The following is a 24,801-nucleotide window of genomic DNA, read 5'->3' on the forward strand; positions in this document are numbered from 1 at the left end:
CTCCAATGCTGGAGGTGGGGCCTGGTGAGAGGTGTTTGGATCATGGGGGCAGATCCCTTGTGGCTTGGTGCCCTCTTTATGACAGTGAGTTCTCAAGACACTGGGTCATTTAAATGTATAAGGTCCTCCCCCCCAACTCTCTCTCTCTCTCGGTCTTGCTTTTGCCACAGCCATGTGATGTGCCTGCTCCCCCTTGGCCTTCCACCATGAGTAAGCTTCCCAAGGCCTCCCTAGAAGCCAAGAAGATACCAGCACCATGCTTCCTGTAAAGCCTGCTGGCCTGTGGGCCAATTAAGCCTCTTTTCTTTAGAAATTACCCAGTCTCCGGTATTTCTTTATAGTAATGCAAGAATGGCCTAATATGCATTGTTAAGATATAGCAGAAGCCAGTGGGGTCTCCCCAAGCTTAGCTCTATGAAAACAAATTCTAACAAGTAGAGCATAAACTAGATGTCAGTCATAGTCCATAATATCAACATTATAAGCTTATGAAGTGATTCCATTTTATGGGTCAGTAGACCCCTTTCTGAAGGAGTATAAAAGATGACAGTCATGCGTCAAAAAGGCAATCAAATTGATTTTCAAATTAGGACTCATTCCACTGTTAACATATAAATCTAAAAAATTATTTATTTTATTTATTTTAAGAGACAGGGCCTTGCTATTTGCCCGGGTAGGTCTCAAACTCCTGGCCTCAAGTGACGCTCCCGCCTCAGCTTCCCAAAGTGCTTGGATTTTAGACATGAGCCACTGAACCCCACTGATTTACCATTCTTTAATTTTTGTCTATACAGAAGGTTTGTCCATATGAAGACATTTTGTTACTTACTCTCCAGAGTGGTGACAACTCCCTGAGCTGGTCTGCTTGTCAAAGTGTCCTTAAGAGCATAGACACTCACTTCATATTTGGTGGCCACCTAGAGAAATAAGGGCATGGTGAGCTTTAGCAATGTCCTCAACTGAAACCCAAGGAGTTTCACTACAGCATTAGGTAAATGCAATGGTTAGAAAATAAAAAATAAACAAACCAGCAAAACCCACAACCTTGAAAATTCCTAGATTAATTTCATTCCTACAGTGCAGGTGATAAATGTATTTATCAATTTTAAAATGCTCTTAGCGGTTAAGCTTAAGTAAGCCATAGATTATATACTTAAACTAAGCTGGTAAAAAAAATGAGAAAAGTGGGTATTAGCGTATTTTTCTTTTTTATGATCTGACAGGTGTAAATCATAATTTTTTCCTTATCATAGAGAGGCAAAGAGAATGTTCCATTTTGTCTCTGAACCCTCTTTCTGTAGTTTCCCCTGAAATTGGCCTTATGTTAAGAGGTACATCAGTCCCCTAGGTTCCTAGAAGTTTTCTGCATGTATGTCTGGAAGGATTTTAACATGTTTTAATGAGGGTAGGCTCAAGGTAGACTGGTACAAACTGTAAAATATTCTTTATCAAGGTAACAGAGCTCAGAAAATGCATAACTAAGTCGATTTATGCATTCAACCAATGGATATGTAAATTGCCCCCCACAACCTTTTAAAATAAGCACAATACATCTAAAAGAGCTGCACAAAATCCAAAGCTATTTATAAAATTCTGTCCCAAGAGTCATCTGGAAAACTTAGGTCAACATAAAGGAATTCCGTTGATATAAAATTACAATAAGATTATTTGATGCAGAGGAAAAGAACAGTTAGATTTATTATGATATTATATTTTCACCACCTTAGAAACTATGTTAGAGATGATCTCCATCTTTATTCCAACGAACAACGGTCATGTCTTACCATAAGTCCTGATACAACCACGGATGAGCTGTCAGGAGCAAGGTTGATTTCTTTCATTGGTCCGGTCTTCTCCTTGGGGGTCACCCGCACTCGATATCCAGTGAGCTGAACATTGGGTGGTGTCCACTGGGCGCTCAGGCTTGTGGGTGTGACCTGAGTGAACTTCAGGTCAGTTGGTGCAGGAATAGCTGTCGAGATTGTCATTGGTTAGAGGTTATCTTATAGGAAATGGGGGAAAAGGAAAATAAAGTGAGTTCCAAGAAGTAGAATGGATTGTTCTTGTTGGGTTAGGTGGGTTCCCTGGTCAAGCAAAGATTCAGTACAAGAAAGTACAATAAGGGATGCAAAATGAAGAAAGTGTTTGCTGAGAAATGTGTTTTATATCCACCAGTTCTCAGAATCACTGAAAACATTTGGGTAAATGCCAAAACTCTAAGAGATTTTAGGTTTTACAAGTTTTGCTTTCCCTTAAAAAAAAAAGTTATATTGGCTTAGTGGCCATTATGATTTATTTTACTTTTGTATGGAAAAATAAGCAATGGCCCTTTCTCTTTCTTAAAATTTTTAATTAATTAATTTAGAAACGGTCTCTCTGTGTCATCCAGGCGGCAGTGCAGTGGAGTTATCATAGCTCACTGCAGCCTTGAACTCGTAGGCTCAAGTGATCCTCTACCTCAGCCTCTTGAGTAGCTGGGACTACAGGCATGTGTCACCACACCTCGCTAATTTTTTCATATTTTTTTGTAGAGACGGGGTCTCACTTCATTGCCCAGGCTGATCATGAACTCCTGGCCTCAATCATTGCTCCCGCCTTGGCCTCCCAAAGCACTAGGATTACATGTGTGAGCCACTGCACCCGGCCTCCTTTTTCTACATAAAGTATCTTTGTATGGATAACCATTTCATGCAGTATTCCATCCAAAAAAGAGAGAATAATGTTTTTATTGTCTCTTTATTTGGACCCTATGGCAGATATGGCTGCTAAATTTGACGGTCTCTCTGTAATGCGGCGTAAGAAGAAAACTGGCTCCCAACAGAAGCAGAAAAGAGAAGCGAAAAGCAATAATACAGACTGTCACCTCTAGGGTTTATGCTGTCACTAGGATACATCTTTAGCATTCTACTCTGCTTCAGAAATAAAGCACAAGAAGATAAAGTATTATGGAAAGCAACTGCCCTATTGATTATTTCCTAGGTGTCTAAATCACAATCATTTAAGCTAATTATACACCAGCATATGATATCTAACCAGAGAAGAAAGGTCTTACCCACGTGTGCTCAGAATCATGCTGCTATGAAATGCCCGAGTTTGGGTTCCTTTTTATAAGTAAGCTCTATAATGCCAAACTTCTTTTCTTTATACATAGTGAGGGTAATCACAGGGAGTCAGAGCTTAGGAAATAATCCACAACTTTAGTATCCTCTTCAAATGTCTTGCTTTATGGTCTTGTGTATAAGCCAGGATACTCCAAAATTTCTTTTTATCAGACTTGTTTCCTTAAATATCACCTAAGTTTTATTGTTTCTTACCATTCCTCTTTAAAGAGGATCTTTCCTAATAATTTTTTTTCACCCTTACACGGGAATCAATAGCCCAATGAAGCATAATTCATTCAGTAGGGCATAAAGCCGCTGCTCCCATGGGCACCTGGTGGTGCAATTAACCATATACCTGTGGACTGGGTTCCAATCAGGGGCTGGCTCTCCATATCATCGTGCAAGGCAACCACACTGACTGTGTACTCAGAACCCGGTCTGAGGCCTTGCAGCTCTGCAGTGTCTTCTTCACCATCAGGTGCAGGGAATAGCTCATGGATTCCATCCTCAGGGCTCGAGTAGGTCACCCTGTACCTGGAAACTTGCCCCTGTGGGCTTTCCCAAGCAATTTTGATGGAATCGACATCCACATCAGTGAATGCCAGTCCTTTAGGGCGATCAATGTCTGTTAGGCAAATTAATGGTAAGAGGTTATGTGAAAAGCAAGTTGTGAAATAAGCATTTTTATAACATGCAAAGCAGTTTTGCAGATACCATTTTCTTTGATGAAGTCCAATTAACCCACTATCAAAAGGAAAAATCACTTAAACACTTGCTTAATTTTTCTTGGTTTAGAAAATATGCAATGTTGCATCACTTATTAAAACATAGGTGTATGTGAGATAAGCAGATACCCTGCAAAATGTCCCCACAATGGGGATGTATTTATATTAATTTAAAGATATTCTACCACGATTTGATTTTTACAATGTGATGTTAGTCTCATAGACCTGGATTTTCTATACCTTGGAAGTGGTAAAGCTGATTTGCAATGTCAGATTCAAACTGTTATAATTGTTTTGTTTTGTTTTTTTTTTGAGATGGAGTCTCACTCTATCACCTAGGCTGGGGTGCAGAGGCATGATCTTGGCTCACTGCAACTTCTGCCTCCTGGGTCCAAGTGATTCTTCTGCCTCAGCCTCCTGAGTAGCTGGGATTACAGGCACGTGCCACCGCGACTGGCTAATTTTTGTATTTTTAGTAGAGATGGGGTTTCACCATGTTGGTCAGGCTGGTCTCGAACTCCTGACCTCGTGATCCGCCTGCCTCAGCCTCCCAAAATGCTGGGATTACAGGCGTGAGCCCAGCCCTATAATGGTTCTTACATTCTTCTTTTCCCCTCTCTATTAAGCATTTATATTACACTCTGGTCCAGCCATAGCCCTTCAAATGCCCCAAACATAAAGCTACATGAGGCACACTTCAATCAACTTTACCATCCAGTTGTAGAAAAGACGGTCTAGGAAAATTTTTTGTAGATTTGCTATAGGCAAATAAGATTTCGCTGAGGCCATTTGAGCAAAAGAAATTCAAAGCACAGCAACTAACTATGGTGGTTTCACAACTTCTTTCTCTGTAAATTCCTTGCTTGACACTGAGAAGGAGAAAAGATGTTCGTAAAGGGCTCAGCTCAAGACATAAACTAACCAACAAGTTCACTTTCCCTATGTGTAATTGCAAAAGACATGTGGTGGGCATTCAGACACCCAAGAACAAAATTTGACTTTGAAAATGGAAACCAAGCAGTGGTTACGTACTGGTTACTGCAGTCTGAACCAGAGGCTGACTCTCTCCGCTTGGATTCTGAGCATAGACACTAACCACATACTCCACTGTGGGCTGCAAGCCTTCAATAGTCATTTCTGTTTGATCTGCAAAGGGAGTGAAAAGCAAATGCAACATCCACGTCATCCACTATAAAGTCCTCAAGTGGCGTCTAGAGTTTGGTAGTAAACATATGGTGGCCTAGAATTTTTATTTGCAGAATTGTAACAAAAATATGGAGAGTCAGACTTTGATTTCCTCTTGGACAAACCTGTTCATTGCTAATACAAATTACCATATGGGAGTGAAGTCACACTCAAGGATAAGATCTAAAACTTAATATGATGCCCCCAACAATTAGTGATAGTGCTCTCAGAAAAAATGAAAATTAACTTGACTCTAATAAATTGCCTTAAGATCCTAATTTCACAAGTATTCTATTTAAAAACAAAGACAACATAGCTAAAAAGAGCTGAAAAAGTCAGTTAGGCCATTTATCTCTTCTTAGTGTGAATGATAAACAAAACCAGAAGGGTGAATCTAGTAATTTAAGATGTCCATATCACTAAATAGAACTATCCATGTAAAAACAGAAATGCACTTAAGACTTCTACTGTGAAAAGGGTTGATAATGATCTTGAGCCCTGAACTCATGAATGGGGACAATGATGACATAGGACAAAAAAATACATAGTACTCACAACAAGGTAGCCATTTATATAAAAAAGAATATTAGGTGGCCCTACCCCATCTATCCTGTTGTATATGAGATGCAGATTACTGTTTTTTTGTTTTTTTTTTTTCCTGAGATGGAGTGTCTCACTCTGTCACCCAGGCTGGAATGCAGTGGGGCTATCTTGGCTCACTGCAACCTCTGCCTCCAGGCTTCAAGCCATTCTCCTGCCTCAGCCTCCTGAGTAGCTGGGATTACAGGCACGAGCCACCATGCCCAGCTAATTTTTTTGGATTTTTTAGTACGGACGGGGTTTCGCCATATTGGCCAGGCTGGTCTCGAACTCCTAACCTCAAGTGATCTGCCCGCATCAGCCTCCCAAAGTTCTGGGATTATAGGAGTGAGCCACCGCACCTGGCCGAGATGCAGATGATTCTTACCTGGACCTGCAGTTTTAGTTTTTGTTGGTCCTGGTCCATTTTTGGGAGTGGTGGTTACTCTGTAACCAGTAACAGGGGAACTTGAAGGCAGCCACTTGACACTAATGCTGTTGTCCTGAACATCGGTCACTTGCATCTGGGATGGTTTGTCAATTTCTACAAATAAAAGCAGGGAGAAACCAGTGAAGCCCCAGTCCTTGGAGACAAGATTGGACAAGTCCTCCTCTCTAGGTCTGGTACATATTCGAATGATCTCTTACATGAGAAAGGTATTTCTTCTTGAAAGAATACAGAGAGAGCTTTTAGAGGGATGGGGCAGGCATCTCAATACCATTTCCTATTTTTGAGATGGTTGCTTCATTCACAAAGAAACTACATTCCACAAGCAGGTGTCTGTCTTCCTACTTTATCAACTCATCCATTCTTTTCCAACGAATACTTACTGAACACTCTCTATGCCTGTCTTATTGCAGACATGTGGAATATATCGACAAAACTGACTGAACTTCCTGCCCTTGGGGTGCTTCCTTCTTTATCTGGCTCAAAACTCTGTTCGCTGCAGGTGCTAGCTGCAGGTTGTTGCTCATTAAAAAGGAAAATCTATTCTACAATTAGAAAAATACCTTAGGAGAACATTGCAAAAAACTATCTGAATAAATAAGCTGGTGTCACCCCAGAGTAGAAGTTTGTACCTGTTCGATAATTAATGGAAATTGGCTTGCTGCTCGCGGGGCTGTCTCCACGGCCAGTGACAGCATACACAGTGATGGTATAATCAACTCCAGGTTTCAGGCCACTGATGGTAGCTGTAGACTTGCTCCCAGGCACAGTGAACTCCTGGACAGGGCTATTTCCTCCTGTATGAAAAAGGGTTAGTTCAGAGTGTGAGGGGCTTAGAGCTACTTGGGTATTACTGATTAATTGAATTACCACATTTATAGCAGCATGTAAATCACATCTTCTTGCTTATTCCCTTTTAAAGAGCGCTATCTTGAACAGAAAGGGGTATTTATGCATGTAGCAAACCTTGGTAAGTGTATAAACACTGAGAGAAAATTACAGTTAGCGCTGTTTTAACATTTCAGCTTTAAAATGTCACTGAGTAGTAGAGTAGCATTAGAAGTGGGAGAAGGTAAGCCCTCAACCCAGGATTGCATGCATTGTGTCCTTTTTAAAACTTTTAACAGAATACATTCCTTTTAAATAAAATTTGGAAAATACAGAAAAGTAAAGAGAAGAAAAAATAAAAATCACTTATTTCCACCACTGATAATATGTTTGTGAATTTACAATCCTTTTATTTCCTCAGCTCTGCCGTTCCCCCTCTAGTTGTAGTATATAAACAACTTTTTATTTGGGTTTTAGAACAAATTATATCATCTATATCTTAGGTATTTTCTTGGAAAAAACAAGGGCTCCGTTGAATGGACTTGCCAAAGTTTCTTTAATTCTTTGTTCACTGTTGGGCTTTCAGGTTATCCACAACAGAAGCTGATTTAATCAGAGTGTAAAATAGCATTTTACTGCTGTACCTGTTTCTCCGTAAGTGATCCTGTAATATCTCACTGTGACAGCAGGAGCATCCCAGCTGATCAGTAGGCTGGTGGGGGTCGCAGCAACAACTTCCAGGTCCCTCGGAACATCAGAAACTAGAAAAAAAAGGGAAACTTTTCACATCCGTAATTTTCAAACAATATTCAGATTTACTGTTTGTTCATTTTCCAGATAATTGTCTTAATGATTCTTCCATACAATCATGTAAATACTATGTGTAATTAGCAGAATTTCATATTATGATGAATTCAAGATAAGGAGTTACAGAGCCCATTCAAATTGTGATAAAATGATTATTTCAAATTTGGGGAAGAGTTTTTTTTCCCTCAACATTTTATCTGGAAAAATTTCAAAACTACAGAAAAGTTAAAAAAAAAAAAAAAGTGATACAAGGCCGGGCGTGGTGGCTCACGCCTGTAATCCCAGCGCTTTGGGAGGCCGAGGCGGGTGGATCATTTGAGGTCAGGAGTTCAAAACCAGCCTGGCCAACATGGTAAAATCCCATCTCTACTAAAAATACAAAAATTAGCTGGGCGTGGTGGCGGGCACCTGTAATCCCAGCTACTTGGGAGGCTGAGGCAAGAGAATTGCTCGAGCCCGGGAGGCAGAGGTTGCAGTGAGCCAAGATCCCACCATTGCACTCCAGCCTGGGCGACAGAGCAAGACTCCATATCAGGGAAAAAAAAAAAAAAGTAATACAATGAACACCTATATACCCTTCCCTTAGGTATTTGTCTCTGGCTTGACGACTTGAGACTAAAATACAGATAACATGATGCTACTGTTCCCCTAAGTACTTCGGCCTCTATCTGCTAAGAACAATGACACTATTACCCTAAGATTATATTTTTAAAGGTACTTTGAAACAGTGTTCAGTTTTCCACCTTTTTTTTTTTTTTTTTTTTGAGACAGAGTCTCCCTCTGTCACCAGGCTTGAGTGCAGTGGCACAATCTCAGCTTACTGCAACCTCCGCCTCCTGGGTTCAAGCAATTCTCCTGCCTCAGCCTCCTGAGTAGCTGGGACTACAGGTGCATGCCACCACGCCCAGCTAATTTTTGTATTTTTAGTAGAGACGAGGTTTCATCATGTTGGCCAGGATGGTCTCGATCTCTTGACCTCGTGATCCACCCGCCTTGGCCTCCCAAAGTGCTGGGATTACAAGCGTGAGCCATTGCGCCTGGCCCTTTTTTTTTTTTTTTTTTTGAGACAGGGTCTTGCTCTGTCACCCAGGTTGGAGTGCAATGGCCTGATCTCAGCTCACTGCAACCTTCGCCTCCCAGGTTCAAAGATTCTCCTGCCTCAGCCTCCCGAGTAGCTGGGATTACAGGTGCATGCCACCACACCTTGCTAATTTTTGTATATTTAGTAGAGATGGGGTTTCACTATGTTGGCCAGGCTGGTCTTGAACTTCTGACCTCAAGTGATCTGCCCATTTTGGCCTCCCAAAGTGCTGAGATTACTGGCGTGAGCCACCCCGTCCAGCCAATTTTCTACATTTTCAACAAAACTTGTGTTATTAGAAATGCATAAATACCCAAATCAGGTGAGAAATTTCTTGAGAGGAAAAAAAATATCTTCTTTACTGCCACCACGCCCGGGCTTCTTTACCATATTCCAAGGAAGATGTTTCTCCACACATTTTCTCACTTCCCTCTCCATGTCCCATGACAATGATCTATTTTTTTTTTTTTTTTTTTTTTTGAGAGCTGATGACAGACAACAGCAAGCTACTTTACAGAATCTACCAACTGGGTAGGAAAGTCTTCTGAGTTTCTTTGCAGACCAGAAAACAAGTTACCTGTTGATTGTTGGCCAATCAATGAGGGACTTTCCTCTCTGCCATTAAGAGCAACGATGCTGACCACATACTCTGTGCCTGGAGTGAGGTTGGTGAGGGTGATGGAATTCCGAGAGGGGGGCACCCGATCTTCTCGAGGTCTCCCACTGAGGTGCTCGGGATGATGGCGGATCCTGTAGCCAGTGATGGTGGCTCGAGGAGCAATCCAGTGCACAGTAAAAGAGTTGGCAGTAATATCAGAAAAGTCAATGCCAGTTGGGGAATCAAGACCTGTTTTTCCCACCCAGGGGAGGAAGAGAAAAAAAAAAGAAAAGACACCACCAGTTTAGGAAGTGAGGAAGGTGTAGGGGAAATTAACGTACATCCAACATTTCGTTCCTGTTTCATCAATACCATGATTTGCCATAAACCAAAGAGTAAGATGTACTGATTCTAAGCTACATATGAATTTTAAAATCTTAAATTGACTCAATTCAAAATAGCCAGCTCAAGCATTCATTTTTTTCTTTTGCTAGGTAATTCAAGCAAATTTTAGGGGTTATTACAGTAAGTTTCTGTGTCACATTTGGAGATAAGTGTTCAAGATCTTCTGAGAATTGACATTTTCAAATTCTTCAGTGTTCAAGTATTCTGTGTTTCTATCCTGTAAGTGTATCCTTCCAAGTAAAGCAAGATCTGCCCACTCTCAAAATAAATGTTTGACTCTCAGAGAAGCCTCCTAAGCTCAAGAGGAAATTTATATGTCAACAGAGTGGTAATGATGCCAAAACTTTCTGAAACTAAAGACATTATCCCAGACTAATTACAATGCTGATAATTCCTCATGAATTGACAGTTTTGAAAAATGCATTTTTCAAAAATGCACAAAAATTCAGAGTTTGTTGCAAATTCAAATCACTTAGTCTCTGGGACTTCCAGCAAATTTCTGTTTCAGTTACAGCATTTACTAGTTCTTTTCAATAAGAAACCAAACTAAGATATCATAAGTCCTTTTGGGAGCAAGTAGACTATAAATAAATTAATGAATATACTAAAGTGTACCTTTTTAAAGAAAAAATTAAAAGAAGCATTCATATTTAAGTACATAATATTTATGAGATTCAATTCAACTTCCTTCTAGTAAATGCATATTTTATTAAGTAAAAAGAAAATGTAAACTTGCTGGCTTAGTAAAGGAAGAAAAATAGATGACAATGAGTGTTGGGTCAGCCATTAGACAGAGCTGCCTAATGAAAAGGAATGTCTGCTAAATCTAAATAACAAAGATCTTAGAAAATGTTTTTTAAAAGGACAGACAACAAATTTCTTAATTTGTTAGTGACTGAAAGTCTAGGTGACTGCTGAGTAAGGTATCTTTTAGTTTTTGAGACCAGCGATAAAATCATACTGTGATGACAAAGGTACACACACCACGACAACAAAAAATGGAGATGTATTTTTAGAAGTAGCATTTCATTTGTTATACAGAATTGATAGGCAAAAGCTACTGGATAGTCATACTGCCAACACCACTCACCTGTTTTCTGTCTTCCTCTAAGAGGTGTGCTCTCGTGTTGTTCGTAGACACTGGAGACACTCACTACATATTCTGTACCAGGCAGGAGATCTGTAGGGGCAAATGGGGCTTATTTTAAAACTCTGCTCAAAAGCATGAGAAACTAAAGCACGCCCAGGACTATTTGAACTGATGAAATATCCAAATGTCCAGTCCTATAGCCTACTTACACCTAAGTGAACACTATGGCGAAGTGTTCAGTGAACAGACCTGGAGAAGGTCTGTAATTAGATGATAAGGAAGGGTCACCTTGCCCCATGGCCTCTCGAAGCCCTCCATTCCACCTGTGAGTGTGACTCAGCTGGATTTCGAGTGGGATGAAGTTGCTGCAACAGCTGGATATTTCTCGCATCCACCTGAGAGTATGTCTCTGGAGGGCACATGATAATCCTTGCTGTGGTGCTGTGGATTGCCATTTATGCCTCACAACAACCCTGGAAGGTAGTTTGCTACTTTTAAAAGCAATTTCTTGTCATACAATGTACTGCATATCTTTAAAGTGATGGGTTTTTACATATGTGTGACTTGGGAGACCATCACCGCATTCAAGAAATGAACAAACCTATCACCTCTAAAAATTTGATTTACTACAATTATCTCCATTTTGTAAATGAAAAAACAAAAAACAAAACAAAAAAAAACTGAGGCACAGAGAAGTTATCTTCTTTAATTTACTTGCCCAGGATCATACTGGGATTGACCCAGGCCAGGACTAGTGGTCTTAGCAATTAACCTTTACTGGAAAAAAGCCACACTTAGAAAGCAATTGGTTCTGCCATATTAAAATGACAGCAGAGTATTTTTTAAAAAATTAAATATACATCCCTGAGTATCTTGTTCCATTTATTTTTTATTTTTATTTTTATTTTTATTTTTGATGGGGTTTTACTCTGTTGCCCAGGCCGGAGTGCAGTGGTGTGATCTTGGCTCACTAAAACCTCTGCCTCCTGGGTTCAAGTGATTCTCCTGCCTCAGACTCCTGAGTAGCTGGGATTACAGGTGCCTGCCACCATGCCTGGCTAATTTTTGTATTTTTAATAGAGAGGGGGCTTCACCGTGTTGACCAGGCTTGGACTGGAAATCCTGACCTTGTGATCCACCCGCCTTGGCCTCTCAAAGTGCTGGGATTACAGGCATGAGCCACTGTGCCCAGCTTCTTCTTCCATTTTGATACACAGGCATAGCTTAATGGTGGAGATACACTTTGATAAGTGTGTGATTTGGTGATTTTATTGTGTAAGCATCATAGAGTGTACCTACACCTAGATGGGCTTGTAATCCCAGCACTTTGGGAGGCCGAGGAGGGTGGATCACTTGAGGTCAGGAGTTTGAAACCAGCCTGGCCAACATGGTGAAACCCCCCCCCCCCACTAAAAATACAAAAAAAATAGCTGGGCGTGGTGGCTCACGCCTGTAATCCCAACTACTCAGGAGGCTGAGGCAGGAGAATCACTTGAGCCTTGGTGGTGGAGGTTGCAGTGAGCCCAGATCGTGCCACTGCACTCCATCCTGGGCAGCAGAGGGAGACTCCGTCTCAAAAACAAAACAAAACAAAACAAAAAACCTAGGTAGTAGAGCCTATAACACACCTAAGCTATAAGCTATGTGGTCTAGCCTATTGCTGCTAGGCTATGAGCCTGTGCAGCATGTTACTGTACTGAACACTAGAGGCAACTGTAATATATGGTAAATATTTGTATATCTAAAAGATACAGAGAGTGATGTTTCTAAATTTGGAACTCCTACTCACTAAACCCTCATTCCCCTGCACACCATTTGCCCTTCAGCGTTTCTATAAAGCCCCCTACAAAGTTTGGAAAAGTGCCAGACTGGAGGACCAGATGCCTGGATTCCATTTCCACCATACTAGCTGGCCAGTGGCAATTTACTTAACTGCTGGGGACCTCAACGGCTTCATGTTTATTTGTTTGTTTATTTTTTTGAGACAGGGTCTCACTCTGTCACCCAGGTTGGAGTGCAGTGGCACGATCATGGCTTGCTGCAGCCTCAACCTCCCCAGGCTCAGGTGATCCTCCTACCTCAACTTCCTACATAGCTGAGACCACAGGTGTGCACCACCATGCCCGGCTAATTTTTGTATTTTTTGTAGAGACTTGGTCTCACTGTGTTGCCCAGGCTGGGCTCGAACTCCTGGGCTCAAGCAATTGGCCCACCTCAGCCTCCCAAAGTGCTGGGATTATACAGGCGAGAGCCACTGCACTGGCTTGCTTCATCTTTAAAAGAGGATAATAATGACTTTGCTAGGAGGGAGAGGGGCTACCTTGAGGTCATTTGTAGCATTAGGATTATAATAAGGTCTTAGAACACATGATTAACATGTGACAGGTCTACGGCTAAGGGACAGACATTGTGATGCAGGGGCTTGTATACTGGGTGATGCTGTAATTAGTGATTCCAGGGTGCTCTAGAACAGAAGCAACAGCCCTGGGGTGGTGGATATGCCAATATAAAGATATTCTTGCCCTCAGCCACAAAGTAAGAAACCAAGATTATGGTCACGCTGAGCTGCTCTTCTTTGTGTTTCATTATCTAAATTATGTTTGAAAGGTAGATGTTTTCAGACTAATACTTGGTAATGTACCTAAATGTAAGCTATTTTTCCCTTATGTAGAATGTTTTGCTGTTGTTATATATTTGACTATTACAGTGAAAATAATAAAAAGCACTGTTTATGTGAAACAGAGCACCATCTTGCAGCCTACTGTTTTATTCTTTAACAAAAGATGTCTATTTTATAATGGTTGGGACTAGAAAGAGACAATTTCCATAAATTGTTGTTATTTATTTAATGTCAGTTTTTTTTCTAAGCTCTCAGTCTTCTGAGAAATCCTTCTAACAGATTCTTTTTGAAGTACAAATTAAACTTCTGACTCTCTTCACAACAACATTCTAATCTAGACCAAACAATCAGTCACTTTTCTAAGTATTCGAATCCTAAATCAATCAACTGCTGACACTTTTTTTTATAAAAATGAGAATAAAGCACATATGGTGACACTATTTTCAGTTCTCATTTTTTTCTCTAAAGATTTAGATTTAGTCGTGTAATTTCTCTTGATATTCACTTATTTTTATGTGCTTATTTAGAAGCAGAATTTGTTTGAAGTCATGGAACTTTCCTGCAGGTGTTTTTCCACTATGATTTTTTAAAAGCTGTAGATATCAAAAGTATATTAAGATAGCAACAAACATTACATCTTTCAAAATTAATGGAGCTGTGCATTGAATTCAGAGTTTAGTTTGTAGCTTGGTTGCAGCTCTCTTGCTCTTAGCTCCTCCTACTTGAGAATTTAGAATTCATTTGCTATGCTCTAGGTTAATATTTATGGAACAGATACATTCAACTGCTTACTTGTTAAGACCACTGCATTGTCTGAAGGAGAAATTGACAACTCCGCAACATCTTCCTCATTTTTCACAGGTGAGTAACGCACCAGGAAGTTGGTCAAATCAATGGATGGGGGTGGAGCCCAGGTGACACGCATGGTGTCTGGACCAATGTTGGTGAATCGCAGGTCAGTGGGAGGAGGAACAGCTGGTTTCGAACAAGAAGGAAGACTCAGTTAATGTAATTTTAAAATTAAAGCTAACAAAGTAGCTGGAAAGGTAAAACCAATATTCCATGCATAAAGGAAACAGAATCATAATCATGCAAACAGTCTAATCTAAATCTATTTTAAGTTATAGTGTACTACTGTTAAAAATAAAACACTACACACAGTACTGTTAGGCCCCCTTTAACCTTTTTGCCATCTTCGATATATTAAAAAAAATTTTTAATCTACTTTCAAATATGTTGACTTTATGTACATTATTAATACCACTGCAGATTATTTTATCCCAGGCCGAAGAGGCTTAAGTTGCCACACAGCAAAGAGAAACATAGCAGTACTTTACAAAGAAATACATGCACACAGACAAAAAGACAAGAGGGTCCTAAACTTCCCCCCATGTGAGATATCTAGAGCTACAGTTCCATTCAGTGAATTCTACTTACAAGTGAAAATGTTCATGCAAATTGGTTCTCAGCATGTTTCTTTTCCCATGCACAGCAGAGAACCTTTAAAATGTTGCATGCTTGTCCCCAGACTGTGGTTAAAGAGGTGTTTCTTTACCTAGTGACAGCAACAAAACCTAGAATGCTCCCAAGTTTACTTTTCTCCTACCTCAAAACAATGCCCATCCACTCTACCCTAAATTTTGATGGGTTTTTAGCTACAAAGAAGGAGCATGGTAGAGTTTATCAAAGGGTAGAAGGAAGAGCATGATGGTACATTTTGGTGATATATTTCTTATAATTAATTGGTACTTATGCAATTTGGTATTCGTGTTTGGTATTTAAGAAGAAAAATTCTAGGTCTCCAAATTGAATGAACATTTGCTATTTTATATTTAACGGGCAGACATCTGTATTTCTCTAGCTTTATATCTACTTGTGGTTTAAATGAGAGTGTACTGAAGAATAGTTGCATGTGTTTTTCTCCAATCAGTTTAGCAGATGCATTTGATTCCTTATCCCCCCATTCCACCCTATCTGAATCTTTGGCCAATTGCTGACTTCCCCCATGAAACATCCATATTTAACCAGAGTAACTGGTGGCAGCATGCAACACCATCTATGTCTCAAACACAGAAGTTTTCAAAATTCACCCGTTTGTTGTGTCAGTGTAGTAGGGGCACTCTCGCCGCCATTAATGAGAGTGATAACGCTGATATCATAGTCAATGCCCGGCTCCAGCCCTGTGACTGTGTAGTATCCTACTGAGGAGTCCACAAAATCTTCAAAAATAGGGATACCTTCTCCTGCCGCAACTACTGTGATGCGGTACCCAATAATGGTGGAAGAGTTTAGCGGGGTCCACCTCAGGCCGATGCTTGAATCGGTTATATCAACAAAGCTTAGGTCAGTGAGTTGGGGCACCTCTATTGAGTTACAAAGCAAAGGGAGAGGGGGCAAAAGGAAAATAGAGGCAAAAAAAGAGGAAAAAATAAAGCAGTGTATATCAGGTTACTAGTAGTAAAATTGATGGAATGTTAAAGCAATGATGGTAATATGCAATCTGTTTTAAATTCTCTGAAAAGACTTCCTAAGCATCATGAACAGTTTGCTTCCCTAGAAGAATAAACAGGAATATTCTTTTAGGGAATATATATATATATATATATATTTTTTTTTTTTTTGCATTTTGAAAACATCCTTAAAGGGTACAATTTGAACTGTTCAGATTCCTAAAACTCATATGGCTGTTTAGGATGTCGAAACCATTCTTAGAGCCTAGACATAATATCTGAAGTATCAGCAATGCTTTTAATAATTCCAAAACTGTTTTAGTAGAAAATAAGCTTGCATGAAGAAGGTTAAAAAATAATAAATAGGTGATAAATTGATTTTTTTTCTCCCATACAAAACTCATGACAACATCATGGCCATAACGCTAATGCATTATGAATGTATGGTGTGAAATGTGCCATTCAAAAGCACATTCAGGCTGAGGAAAGACAGGCCTAAGGTCAAGGCCATCGCCACTATTTTAGTTCATTCATAATCAAAACATGTAATTAGCGTTAGTAAAAGCATTCTACTGAAGAGTCCAAAGGGGGACACGATCTGTCCAATGCTTTCATTATGTTATAACCCAATGGACAAACAAGCCTATCCTTAGACAGGCCTTTGCAATGTTGTCTTTCAAGCCACAAGAAAGAACACCCTGAAGGTGTGGCTTTTACTTCTTTTTTTTATAATCCAATTTTCAAAAAGAAGGATTTGAAACTGCAAGATGAAAAACTGGATGTGTCAACCAAATGCTGTTTCAGTGCTCACATACAGGGACAAAACTATTTTATAGGCAGCTGTTGGAAATTGATATGGATTGTAAAATCAGGCAGAAATGTACTGATGGGATGCATTTACCATATTACTTTGAGCCTATCAGTACTGAGTACAGACACGTGACAGTGTTTTAGTCATACTTCCATGTGAGCAGACAATACAGAGTTAAAGCCATGGCTGCCACTCCATTACATACTCGCTGCAACACACAGCATCCCAGTGAAGCACAGACAGTAAAGCAGTGTTAACAGCAAGCATTTGTCCAAATCGCTGCTTTGACTTCTTGGTTTTGGAAAGTGCAGCTGGGAGATCGGAATTAAATCCCAAATATAGTTGACAACCTTAACCATCTGGGGATTAAGATGCTAATCCCCACTCTTATTGGAAGTGTCACTCTCAGGATAGCAGCTTATTTTTCTATTACCTGGGATGATGGTATCAGAGATAGGGACACTTTCCTTGTCATCCTTGACAGTGTAAACACTGACATTGTACTCCAGGCCGGGACTCAGGTTATCAAAAGTGCAGGAGCTCTGATCAGCATGGACCACTTCTTCCAAAGAATATCCCTGCTGGCCGTTTGTAGGGGTTGTGGTAATTCTATAACCAGTAATGTCTGGAGAAAAAAGAAAAGAGGAAGTTATTGCACAGAGCATCTGTGAGCCAGAGCATATTTAACTAGACTCCAGTGAGGGACTCACAGGGCGGAATGCAGAAGGACTTGGCATTTACTGAGGACTCCACTGTCACTGTTATTCAATGCTTGCAACAATCCTTTCAGGCAGTACTAAGATCCTCACTTTATTTTTTTATTTTTATTTTTTGAGACAGTCTCCCTCTGTCACCCAGGCTGGAGTGCAGCGGTTTGATCTTGGCTCACTTCAACCTCCGCCAAGATCCTCACTTTAAAGGAAATCTTGAACCAGGGGAGTGATTCCCCAAAGCTTTCTTTGTTTCCAAATCTCATGGTCCTGCCACTGTACCCTGCTTTTCCTTAATGAATCATTTGAAGACAGCTGAGGAATATTCCTTTCTACCTGCCTAGTATAGAATCACTCTCAACCTTAAGCACATTCCCCAGAGAGCTCTCCTAATTTAAAAGGTCTGAAACTATGGGATTTATAGGAAGAGAACCAAGAAAGGAGAAAATGAGAAACAAAAGTGGTGATACTTATTCTAGAAAGAGTATTGATTGGGAGGTTGAGGCAGGCAGATCACCTGAGGTTGGGAGTTCGAGACCAGCCTGGCCAACACGGTAAAACCCCCTCTCTACTAAAAATATAAAAAATAGCTGGGCTTGGTGGCGCATGTCTGTAGTTCCAGCTACTTGGGAGGCTGAGGCACGAGAATCGCTTGAGCCCAGGAGGCGGAGGTTGCAGTGAGTTGAGATGGCGCCACTGCACTCCAAGCCTGGGTGACAGAGCGAGACTCTGTCTCAAAAAAAAAAAACAAAACAAACAAAAAAAGAGAGTATTGATTGTTGAAGTCTTCAGGAATCATAGAAATTGGGCAGTAAAAGAGTTGAGAGGGATGAGAGACATTCAAATAAAAACAGTGATGACTAGAGATCTGTGAGGCCAGATTAAAATGAGAAAGTATATTAAACTTTATAAAAGGCAAGGAGATGACAGAATATTTTGCCATTAGGAACAGAGTAAACACTAATGTGGCAAATACAAGGAAACCCAACTGAATGAGAAATAAATATTGAGATCATTACACTTGCTAGTGATCATCCATATGTGTGGGCTGGGCCATTGAGATGAGGTATTAATGATCCCACTGCTAACAAGCACGAAGATTGTCAACTTAAAGTTTCAAATTCAGAGCAACTCAGCTGGAAATTGTATAGCTTTGGCTTAAACAATGTTTCCGCAGATAATGAAAACTTTACCAAAATCACTCTACTTCAGAGGGAGATTAAAAGAGATATTCTGAGCTAGTTTCATTCTGTGTGTTTGCATACATTAATCAGATTTAGAGATGATAGCCTTAGCTCTGTGCCCCGGCAAAGATAAGAACTATATAATACTTTTTTTTAAACAAAAATTTCACAAGAATTTAACAGTAAAATTAGAAATAGCTAAATAATAACCTAAACATATCCCTTAAATTAACAAGTATATGAGGTAAGAATGCAATCAACATTAATTGGAACTTTTATTTTTGTTTAAGATTTTTCTCCATAGGTTTGTTGAGACTTCCATGTGGTTTTGGCAAAAGTAATGGGTATCTAAAATTTCCTGTTATTGCTATAGTACATCATGCTATTTGAATATTGTTAACTATCTTTATACATTTTAGCATTTTATAAATAATTTTCAAATATATGTGAACAAGGAATTTAGACAAATGCTTCATTTAAAGCTTTAAAAATGGTCAGGGAACCCCTTAATCAGAATTTTCAGTTTGCATAGAATATAATTTAAAAAAAATTACATTCCAAATATGTGACATTGGGTGTGAGAAGGAGTCTATAAACTTAAGTTACAATCCCAGTTTTGTAACATTTAAAATGTGTGACTATGAGTAGGCCAATTTTTTCTAAGTCTCAGTTTTCTTATTCTGTAAAATGAAGGTATTTCTGCCTTTCATCACCCTTAAATATTTGTGGTGCAACTCATGACAAAACATTCATAAAACTTCAGGGAATAATAAACTTAGGCTCTGTAACAACTCACAAAAGGGAAATTACGTAATATGACTTCAGCCATTTGTTTGGCAATTTTTAATGCACTCAGCAAAAGGCACCTTCCACAGTGCTTTTCTTCAGCCCTACAGCTGTGTGAGGATCTGTCTTGTCCCCCTAGACTAGTGTAAGGTTGTTCTGTTTCCTGTGATTGAAGTCAACGTGCATTAAAGCATCCTGCAGGCTGCTCCATGATGTACGTCATGTACTGCTATAGTTTTTATGGAGAGCTAAGCATTTGTAATTTGAATCCCTTCTTTCTCTGAAAGAAACACAGTTTCTAAAATCTTTATTTTGGGAAGGTATGGTGTATACTTGCCCTCTGATCCATCCCAAACTTACCTGGGGTGGTGCTCCTCTCCCAGGAGACTGTGAGCACTCCAGTGTCAGGGTTTGCCTCCAGATGCAAGTTTGTTGGTGGAGACAATGCTATGCAGAAAGAACATTTTAAAAGTTAAAGCTGACACAAAGCTCTTGACCTGTGTAATCTTTCCTCCTTCCCTACCTCCCTCTCTTCCATGCTTCTTCCCTCCCTCCCTCCCTCCCATAAAAATATAGGTTACATTATGAAAATATGATGGACAGCAGTAATTCTCTGACAAAGACTTTTTTTATGAGTAATGATTTTGCAATACTATTGAAATTATTTTCATCTTGCCAGTTCATAAATATTCTTGACATGGAAAGAACATTTCTGATGCCATAAAATATAAAGCATGAATTGAACCTGCTACTCCAAATTCAGGAATAGCATTAATAATATAAGTAAGGATAAGATATCTCCCCTGTGCCATTCTCATAAGTAAAAAGTGATATTGACACTAGCTTTTTTCGAAAAGTAGAACAGTTTTAAAAACTAATAGAAAAGGGAAAAGGAATTCTTCTTACGTGTCACCACTTTGTTTACAATTGGCGCATCTCTTTCCTGTCCGTCTCTCAGGACTTGGATGGTGTAAACATATTCCACTCCTGGAGTCAAGCCAGATACAACGATGCTTCCTGAGTCTGAAGTCACTTCTCGTGGTGCCTCTCCTCCCTGGCTTGGTCGTACACCCAGCTAGAGGAAGGAATGCAAACTAAACACCAAGGACAAATATTTCCAGAGGCCTGTTACTGCTGTGAGGCTGTGATTATGCTTTAAATAGTGTAAACTCTTCAGAAACTGCACAGTGTACTTCTATTGGGAAATGATTTGGGGACTCTTTTATATACTTTAGCTGGAAATTCCCCCAGGTGGGGGAGGTATCTTCCAAACTGCATTAAATTGGCTTGTAATGGAAGGTTCCAGAGAAATGTCATTACATACTGTTTTGCTTGATAAAGAATCTCTTGTTACAAACCAGACGTACACAGGGACTGTGGGTCACATGGTAGTTCATTTCTATTTTTCTGTGTGTGTGCTAGAAGGAATGTCTGAGCTCTCCCTTTAACGAGTTATTCACATTCAATTCACCTTTTAGTTGCCATTTAAAGGCACCAGCCCCTGTAGCAACTGTATTGCAAAAACACACCTTTTGAAGAGATATGTTCATAGCTTCAACTGCAGGATGATACATTACAAGAGAAGAATTAGAATAACTATGCCCATAATTTAAAATCCTTTTAAGATTCTATTTCAAAAACTTAGGTAACACTGTTATCCAATAGTGTTCAACTCTAGAGAGATCCTTCACACATCATAAGGCTTCTGAAAGTCAGCATGACATTATTAAGGGAATTTAAAAGGTATACTGGCAATCTTCAGAAAGTTCTTCTATATTTGAGTAGCATAATCATAAATATGGCCATTTATAAACTTTATCTTTGGTGTATTTTTTTAAACAAGGGGATTGAGTCATGATTTCCAGCGATAACAAATATTTCTCTCTTCACACTAAATGCCAAAGAATGGAATTCTTTTAAACATATTCATTTGTATTCACCGCTTCCCTACTATCATTACTTTAAAGAAGATGAATCCAGATATCCACAGGGAAACCTTCATCTTAACTTCTATTAAGAGATTCACCCGCAGTGCTTTGAAACAGTTGGAGATGAAACTGATTGGATGAAAATGCGATTTTTAAGTGACTCTGAGTTTAATTGGTCTCCCTAAACTGGCTTTTGTGAACTCGTTCACACTCATTTAGAACAACACATCAAATAAAGTTTTCCCATGTTTTTTTGAAATGTAATTTCCTGCAGGAAAGGATAGAGAAAATAAGATAACAATAAGCAGCAGCTTCATGCTAATGTTTTATCCTTTGCAAAACACTTTCGCAGCCTCCATCCACCCTTCCAACAATTCAGTGAGGTAGGCAGGGAAGGACTGTTATGCCCTGACAACGTAGTCAAAGATGTATGGACAGAAGCAGGTGACAAAACCCAGGTCTCCTGACTCCTGAGCACCCTGTTTCCACTACATGGGAAACACAAGGACACCTCAGGGCTGTATCACAGAGATTAGGAACATGTGCAGTTTACCTTAAAACCAATTCTTGGAGCAGGCGTCCATGTGATCACAATGGTGGTCTCAGTCACCTCGGTGTTGTAAGGTGGAATAGAGCTCCCAGGCTGCACTGTGAGAGAGAATCAATGCGCATATTCAAAACTCAAACTCACAGATGATTGCATAGCATATAGATAACAAGTATTTTTATGGAGAACCTCAGTTTAACCAAGCAGTGGATAGAGAATGTAACATATTTTTTCATTGGGTGAGAATTGGGAGAGGATCAGGCTTCTCAATCTTTAATGTGCCACACACATCATCTGGGGTCTGGCTAAAATGCAGATTCTGTTTCTGGAGGTCTAACAAAGAACTAGGGAGTTTGCATTTCTGACAAACACAGATAATACCAATTCTGCTGGCCCGTGAATGATACCTGAGTAACAAGGGGTTAGATGTTTGCTAAGGTGGTCCTTTCATTGAAATTATATAATCTAATTCATGTCTTTTTATGATTGTTGGGATTTGACTTTGATGACAATAAATTTCCCTATATCGTCAGTGTAAAATCCCTTATAAAATGTAAAACTGGCCACCACAAACTGATTATCATATTGTTTCTTAACCATTAATTTAAGAACAATGGTAAATTATAGAAGGTGATCTAAAAACAGCTTTATGCTGGGCGGGGATCGGTGGCTCATGCCTGTAATCCCAGCACTTTGGGAAGCCGAGGTGGGTGGATCACTTGAGGTCAGGAGTTCGAGACCAGGCGGGCAAACATGGTGAAACCCTGTCTCTATTAAAAATATGAAAAATTAGCTGTCATGGTGGCTCATGCCTGTAGTCCCAGCTTCTTGGGAGGCTGAGACACAAGAATCGCTTGAACCCTGGAGATAGAAGTTGCAGTGAGCCGAGATCATGCCATTGCACTCCAGCCTGGGTGACAGAATGAGACTCCATCTCAAAAAAAGAAAAAAAATAGCTTTATGCTGAATTATTCCACAATAATGGTCAGCTATTTTTGGTTGCAATAAAAGATGCTATATAAAAGTTAAACAAAATCTGCCACCATGGATGCACTTTGAAGTCTAAAGATTTGTACTTTAAATATGTGATTATTCTTTCAGAATAATAATACTGCAAAAATTTAGTATTTTATCACCAGAATCAGAAATTATAACAAATTTATTTTGCATTTTCTAGCATCCTGACATCACTGTTATTTTTCTTATTGAAAATATTACTTTGGCCAGGCGCAGTGGCTCATGCCTGTAATCCCAGCACTTTGGGAGGCTGATGTGGGTGAATCACTTGAGGCCAGGAGTTCAAGACCAACCTGGCCAACATGGTGAAACCTTGTCTCTGCTAAAAATATAAAAATTAGCCAGGTGTGGTGGTGGATGCCTGTAATCCTAGCTGCTTGGGAAGCTGAGGCAGGAGAATCACTTGAACCTGGGAGATGGAGGTTTCAGTGAGCCGAGATCACACCACTGCACTCCAGCCAGGGCGAGAGAGCAAGACTCCATCTCAAAAAAAAAAAAAAAAAGAAAGAAAGAAAATAAAATATTACTTAAACAATTTTTTTTTTGAGATGGACTCTTGCTCTGTCACCCAGGCTGGAGTGCAGTGGCGCAATCTCATCTCACTGTAACCTCAGCCTCCTGGGTTCAAGTGATTCTCCTGCCTCAGACTCCCAAGTAGCTGGGACTACAGTTGCCCACCACCACACCCAGCTAATTTTTGTATTTTTAGTAAAGACAGGGTTTCACTATGTTGGCCAGGCCAGTCTCGAACTCCTGACCTCAGGTGATCTGCCCACCTTGGCCTTCCAAAGTGCTGGAATTACAGGCATGAGCCATCACACCTGGCCAAAAACAAAAACAAAAAATCTTATTTTTAAATAAAAGATTTGTTTTGGGTTTTAGCACCAAAAATAAAGAAAGAGAGAGAGAGAGAAAGAAAGGAAAGAAAGAAGGAAGGAAGGAAGGAAGGAAAGAAAGAAAGAGGAAGGAAGGAAGGAAAGGAAGAAAGAGAGAGAGGAAGGAAGGAAGGAAGGAAAAAGAAAAAGAAAGAAAAGAAAGAAAGAGAAAGAAAGAAAGAAAAGAAAGGAAGGAAGGCAGGAAGGAAGGAAAGGAAAGGAAGAAAGAGAGAGGAAGGAAGGAAAGAAAGAAAGGGAAAGGAAAGGAAAGAGAAAGAAAGAGGCATGTATATATAAAGTTAAGATAGAGATTTCCAACAACCTTGCAAATCTTATTATAAATGTAGAAAGGTAAGATCATAGAAGGCCAGATATTTTGAGTTGGGTAAGTTTAAGTTCAAGGGTATCAAGTGTGTTAATAGCTCTGGTCACATGTTTGACATCTCCACAATTCTTCCTCTCTTTACATCTCAATCAAATTTTGTTCCCATTGGGAAAAAACCTCTGAATGCATTTATACTAAATTATGAATGGCTGGCAAGACAAAGAATTAGTCTCCAGAACTATACAAACAGGGATTAAAAAGTGTTCAGACTCCAGTCTCAACTCAACTCCAGTCAATTTTTTTTTCTTTGCCATGTGGGAATTTAGAATCAACATCGCAATTCTCGCATTTTTTTTTTCAGTCTGGATTCTAAGGAGCCATTTTTTATTTTAAAAATATTGTGTGAGAAAAAGCCAAATATATGTGTGGGCCACTTCATAATGATAGCTCTAATGGCTGAATTGAGGTACTACTGGTTTAGTGGGCTGTTTCATCTATGTATGTTATTATTTTGATGGTGTTTGGTGGGGGGGTGGGGGGACATGACTGGGATGGGTGACCCCTGATGCCTTTTAGTACCTCTGAAATTATACACCACTTGGCTGCTGGTGACTCTGCCAAAATGCCATGGCCAGCCCTGTGTGACCATTTTTAATGGCCCACAAAAAACAATTCAGAGAACAGTCAGTTTCTTTCACTGA

General features: G+C 39.7%; 1 protein-coding gene across 24 annotated transcripts in view; it reads right to left on the minus strand.

The window, feature by feature from the left end:
* Window positions 1–24,801, minus strand: part of FN1 (fibronectin 1) — a 75,428-nt gene that overhangs the window by 16,476 nt on the left and 34,151 nt on the right. For 6 of the 24 annotated variants that reach the window (XM_063595545.1, XM_008966306.5, XM_008966274.5 and 3 more), the window contains exons 21-35: window positions 21,890–21,984; window positions 20,315–20,483; window positions 19,769–19,855; window positions 17,162–17,353; window positions 15,558–15,830; window positions 14,260–14,442; window positions 10,848–10,937; window positions 9,332–9,601; window positions 7,511–7,627; window positions 6,671–6,835; window positions 5,979–6,134; window positions 4,859–4,972; window positions 3,457–3,726; window positions 1,785–1,972; window positions 830–917 (exon numbers count right to left, since the gene is read on the minus strand). In XM_063595545.1, the coding sequence (XP_063451615.1) occupies window positions 830–917; window positions 1,785–1,972; window positions 3,457–3,726; window positions 4,859–4,972; window positions 5,979–6,134; window positions 6,671–6,835; window positions 7,511–7,627; window positions 9,332–9,601; window positions 10,848–10,937; window positions 14,260–14,442; window positions 15,558–15,830; window positions 17,162–17,353; window positions 19,769–19,855; window positions 20,315–20,483; window positions 21,890–21,984 (2,457 nt within the window). The remainder of the gene's footprint in view (window positions 1–829; window positions 918–1,784; window positions 1,973–3,456; window positions 3,727–4,858; window positions 4,973–5,978; window positions 6,135–6,670; window positions 6,836–7,510; window positions 7,628–9,331; window positions 9,602–10,847; window positions 10,938–14,259; window positions 14,443–15,557; window positions 15,831–17,161; window positions 17,354–19,768; window positions 19,856–20,314; window positions 20,484–21,889; window positions 21,985–24,801) is intronic. The other 18 variants (XM_008966311.5, XM_034955088.4, XM_008966322.6 and 15 more) reach the window with 3 other exon arrangements.

This window comes from Pan paniscus, chromosome 13, assembly GCF_029289425.2.
Source record: "Pan paniscus chromosome 13, NHGRI_mPanPan1-v2.0_pri, whole genome shotgun sequence".
NCBI lineage: Eukaryota > Metazoa > Chordata > Mammalia > Primates > Hominidae > Pan > Pan paniscus.